Source organism: Punica granatum, chromosome 3 (assembly GCF_007655135.1).
Source record: "Punica granatum isolate Tunisia-2019 chromosome 3, ASM765513v2, whole genome shotgun sequence".
In the NCBI taxonomy this organism is placed as follows: domain Eukaryota; kingdom Viridiplantae; phylum Streptophyta; class Magnoliopsida; order Myrtales; family Lythraceae; genus Punica; species Punica granatum.
In genome coordinates this window covers 31007463-31012989 of record NC_045129.1, presented here as the reverse complement: position 1 = coordinate 31012989, position 5527 = coordinate 31007463, and the positions used below count along the sequence as shown (strand labels likewise).

The window sequence follows — 5527 nt, the reverse complement described above, 5'->3', positions numbered from 1 at the left end:
AAAATACGAAAAAGAGATGAAAAGAAAATGAAAGGGAATACTATAGAAATTTCAGATGCGGGCAAGGACTGCGAAGGTATGCTGGAAAGGACAGACAGGGTATGGGCGGGGATTAAGTAGTGGGTTAAGTCGTTACGTGACAAGACAGTGGAGTCTTGATTCTGTACTTTCCGAACCTTGTCGGCTCCCTCCACGGGCTCCACCCCGCTCTTCCACCCGATTAAGACGCATCCCTTGCACTTCGTTTATTTTCTAAATAATAATCTTATTTAACTTAATTTTATTTTATTTTTTTATCGATTCAATAATATAATCATTACTTTTTTTAATTTAATAATAACTTTTTTTATATATTTTTCTAATTATTTTTTTAATAATAAATTATCCACCTACTTTCATATCTATATATACATACATACATATATCATCACACATCAATATATTTATCAACACTTATAATCATTGTATAAAATCAAGTTGAGTTAAATCATTATCTAACTTGAAAACTAAACGCAAGCTTAATAATTTCTCATATCTCTGTTGGTATATATTAATATGGAAGATTCGGATTAGTGAAAAGTCATATCCCCTTTAGCCCCGAAAGGCGAAAGATTTGTTGATATAACAATCTAAATTCATAGGGAGCCGCCCGTCATCAAGGCATTAGAAAGCTCTCCTAAATCGAGTAGATCCTCATACTGTATGTCTGACTATGCGTAAAACTCTTTGGCTTAAGAACTCTGATTCCGAAAAGGGAAATTCGAATCTGGGATCTTGAGGCAGCTGATTCGAGCCTTTTCAAATCTCTATTTGTTAATCTCCAGCAGACGATTTTCCTTCTGAAAGTACTTGCTTCCCGATCTTCTGGTATTTTGGAACATGCAAAATGAAAATAGCTTTTCTTCTCTAATTAGATGTGCCAGTGTGGCAAGGAAAGCACCGGCTTAATATAACTATAGGCGGACCGAGCAGATTGAAGTGTCCGTACCCTTTAAAAGGACGATTCACGAGAAGTTCAAACCATGCATGCAGGATCATCGTTTCAACACGATAACCATCTTTTATGCTGCGTTTAGGAGTACGTAAATAACGAGAAATAGCAGGACAACCAACGTGAGAAGGTAAGAATGAGAAGTTGATCAGACGAGTATGTCGGGGGGAATATATTATTTCCAGGATAGGACATGAAAATCGACTGCGACATGAATGGCAAGGAAAAGGATAGCAAAATTAAGGATGTACTGTGAAGGAAAGGATATCACTATTAAAGATGTACTGTGGATGGTACTACCCATTATCAATTTATTAATATACTATTATGTGTTTTTCTTTTTCTTTTTTTTGGACATGTGAGAGGGCCCCTGGTCTTTACCCCAGTGATTTGTTTTGGCCTGTTCGTTCAGTCACCGTTGCCCCAGGTCATTGTTTAGATCCCACTGCACTATTTTGTATTCGCCATATGAAACATCGGCATCGATACGGGCTGAAGTTTCCTAAGCCGAATGGCCGGTTATCTTTTCATATTTGTACTCTATCATTCTGTTTCATTTTACAGTCTTGCGACTGATAAGAAATTCAGACTGATTTCTAACCCTTAGCAATCTCCTGCGAAAAAGCTTTTATATTTGTTAAGGTTAACATGGCTTTAAGAGTTTATGTGACGAGATGGAAGCACTTTGGACCAGTCATGAGAGTGAAATCTGTTTTGCTTTCAACATTATATAGAGTCATTGTACCCGCATGTTGTGCGGGATTATTATTTGCAGAAACCTATTGGATCTTCAAAAACATTAGTTACTATATAATTGCATGATTACATTTACAAAAGTATTAAGTTATATATTTCACATTAAAAATAATTTATTTTTATATAAAATTATATTTTCACTTAAAAGAATTAATTTATATATTATATAAATAAGATTAGCAAAATCACATGAATAAAATTATTTTAATTAAAATTAAGGTAATTAATTAAAATATTTTAATTTCTAAAACAGATCTTAATTTTTAATATCGAAATTGTTGAATATATTTGGATTTATATATTTTATACGAAAATAAACGAATCATAGAATTTAAATCTTCAAATTTTAATAGAAATGAAAACTAAATTTACTCAATTTATTTTTGAACCTTTCAATAAATAATATGTTTTTAGCATTCTTTTTAAATTTTTCAAGTGTATTTAATACTAACATAGAACTTGTAATAGTTCTTCAATATTTCAAAACCTCCTTACAATTTCAATTATATAAGAATTACTTGAGTGGAGAATTTCACAAAAATATTTCAATATCTTTTTAAATTGAAAAACCTAATTACAGTTTCAAGAATATAATTAAGAATTTATAGAATTGAAAGCAAAAAAAATAAAATATTCTAATTAATTGGATTCTAAAATTATATTTATTCATAAATTGTGGTGAAGCCAAAATGACAAGGGTGAAACCAAGTTCTTCTTTACTTTACGTCTTGGCATTACAAATTATAGATTGATATATATATATGTGTGTGTGTGTATATTTGATGACGACGACGACGATGATGATAATAATAATAATAATAATCTCTAGTAATTATCCCATTAGGCTTAACCATAATTATATATATCCCATTTGACTTAATACTAATAATAATAATATTATTATTATTAATGAAGATGATGATGATAATGATAACAACAACAATTTTCCCAGCAATTATCCTATTTAGGTTAATAATAACGATATAGATATATAGTTTTAATGATGATGACCACGATAACAATAAAAATATTTCAACTATTCCATTTGGCTTAAATAATAATAATAATAATAATAATCTCCATAGCAATTATCCCATTTGGCTCAATTAGCTTAACCATAACTAAATATTTTCAATTTGGCTTATAATATGATGATGATGATAGAAAATTTAATTATTTTTTAGTGAAAGTTATTGAAAGATTAGGCAAACGAATAGTCGGTGAATGGGAAGTCTCTATATTGAATTTTTGGACAAATATCGTGATTTGATGATTGTCCTAGCAATTATATATTATATATAGTATTGTAAAGACAGCAATACGGGATATGCAAACTGCACAATCCTGACAGAACAATTTGAGGACGTGTAAATTCGTCCTTGGTCGGGGCATTGTCCCACTTGCGGTTTTAGGCCGAGATATCTACTGAGCTCCGAGTTAATTATCACGCGTGTCGGTAGCTAACTGTTACGAAAATAATCTTGGGAACAGAATACTTGAAAAGGGAAGTGCAGCAACAGATGGGAAACGTGGGATAATAATTCCTCTGATAAAAAAGAAGAGGACCAATGGACGAATCACGTGTTTTCACTGATAAATCATGGTACATTTATTCACATTGGCATCTTCGTGGCCATTCTGCTGCTGCCCACGCCCAAATCACCGCATCCTTTGATCCGTCTCTTCAACGACATGATGGTACAAAACCCACGTCGTCTATGTGCCCATCATACTGTTTATAATACTGTTACCAAGAGCATAATCCGAGACTTTTCGTGCCGCGTGTGCTGAAAACATTGACATTTACACTTGATCGTGATCGATATGGAATCTATTAGATGGCCATCCTGTCACCCCCCACTTGTTAGTCGAGGTGTTCGAGCTTGGCACCAATATAAAGTATTTCCTGTCCAAGTAACTATCTTAGTAGATGAGTTTTGAGAGCGTGATCGATAGACATTATTAACAGATGATATGTCCCACTGCACAGTAATATACATAGCCAAAAGCCCAGGAAGCGAACCGAGAACTCTCCGTATTGCGAATAATTAGGTTGGTGCCCATGCGTAAATCACCCTGCCCTTTGATTCGTCTCTTCGTCAACATGCCGTATTAACCCCACGTCCATGTGCCCATAATGCTGTTACAACGAGCGTATTTTGATATCGGGCATGCGCTGAAAAACATTAGTACATTATGAATCAGTAAAGTTGCCATGTCCGATATTGTCGAGACCGGTTAAAGTTGTCCTGTCCAATATCGAGTCAGTACATCATGTGCGTAGGTTGGAGCTGCTTTTGAACCAAATTGAACGTCATTAATTCAGAAGTCGAATTCATCAAAACGCAGACACAGCACAATGTTACTTGCATAACCAAGTGATTTCAATAGATAATTCACCGAGGGAGTATTATTACACTAATGTTACTCGCAGAAACAGAATACAACAGTTGGAACCTTGGCAACTGGATGCTGCCGACTCTACAATCTCCCGGAAAACATCATCACTCGTATGCGTTGATATATAAGAGGACTAAACTCGATATTACCAGTGCTAAGAGCTATGCTTTCTCTACTTGTGAATCTATACAGCAGGGTTCGATATCTCTGAGTGATATATCTACAAAAAAGTGTGCTCCAAGAGAAGCACAAGAATCATTAATATACAAAACATGTGAAAACATCTCCATCTGTTTCGTATGAAAGAATTGAGCAGTTTACGAGCTTCTTGATCAGTAATCTATGGTTAGGAGGTGGAAGGAAGCTGCTGCATCTACAGGCAGAGAAGGCTGTAAAATACGAGGGGTATGAAAGCATTGTCGAGTTGTGCAGTATAAGCCTCGAGCAAACCACTCGCTACTACGGCCAAAACCAACGAGGACCAGTGCTGCATATTATAAGTTACAAGTATTAAAACATGAAAACATCCAGGGCTTATGAAAACTTCAAATGACGAAAGAAATCCTCAATAAAATGGAAGTTCGCCAATATTAAGTAAAAGAATTCAAAGTTATCAGACCGAGAGAGAGAGAGAGAGAGAGAGAGATGAGAGAGATGGACCTGTGACAATATATATCCGCTTGAGGTCAAAACTGGGAGGAGAACAGAGCAAGCAACTAAAACAGATGTTATACCAGCTGCAGTGCCTTCAATAGTCTTCTCTGAAAAAGTCGTTCGATGTACAAAACCGTCAGCAAAGTATATGAAGAAATATAACACTAACATGGAAGATTAATAAATTAATACTTACTCCCCGTTTTGCTCCACCTAAGGACACCATACTTGTGGCCGACCATCGATGCCTGGAATAAAACAGCAAAGGGATCTCCAGCGATCAGAACGAGGCTTTTCAAGAAGGAGATGTATCTGCTTTTGTCTGCTTTATGCTCAGCAGACAAACAAGATGTAGGAACTCTAATGAACTCGATAAAGAAGTGAATACAATAACAATGATTATATCTTACACATCAAAATGAATGACCTAACTCACCATGGTGTCTCCGATCCCAAGGCTCAAAATTCCAGCGAAGGGTGCAAGAGGACGATCATTGTACCCAGAAGACATCCATATAGGAAGAGCACACCCCAATAAGAGAGAAAAGTGGCTAAACAATACAAAAATATGAGGAAAAAGTGAGCCAGGACACCAAAAATGCAACTAAGAATTACAGTTTCCTGCTTATAGGAGGCGGCTTAAATACCTTATAATTAGCAAATCAGAGTCACGATGGTCTGTGAATGCATTCATAAATTGGTGGACAGGTTGCCCCAAAGGCCAAA

General features: G+C 35.2%; 1 protein-coding gene across 1 annotated transcript in view; it reads right to left on the bottom strand.

The window, feature by feature from the left end:
* Positions 1-4107: 4107 nt before the first annotated feature.
* The window catches only part of LOC116200078 (dolichol kinase EVAN), a 39349-nt gene continuing 37929 nt past the window's right edge, over positions 4108-5527 (bottom strand). Inside the window, exons 11-15 of the mRNA XM_031530755.1 lie at positions 5449-5527; positions 5238-5352; positions 4998-5049; positions 4808-4908; positions 4108-4634 (exon numbers count right to left, since the gene is read on the bottom strand). Of these exons, the coding sequence (XP_031386615.1) occupies positions 4521-4634; positions 4808-4908; positions 4998-5049; positions 5238-5352; positions 5449-5527 (461 nt within the window). The 3' untranslated portion in view covers positions 4108-4520. The remainder of the gene's footprint in view (positions 4635-4807; positions 4909-4997; positions 5050-5237; positions 5353-5448) is intronic.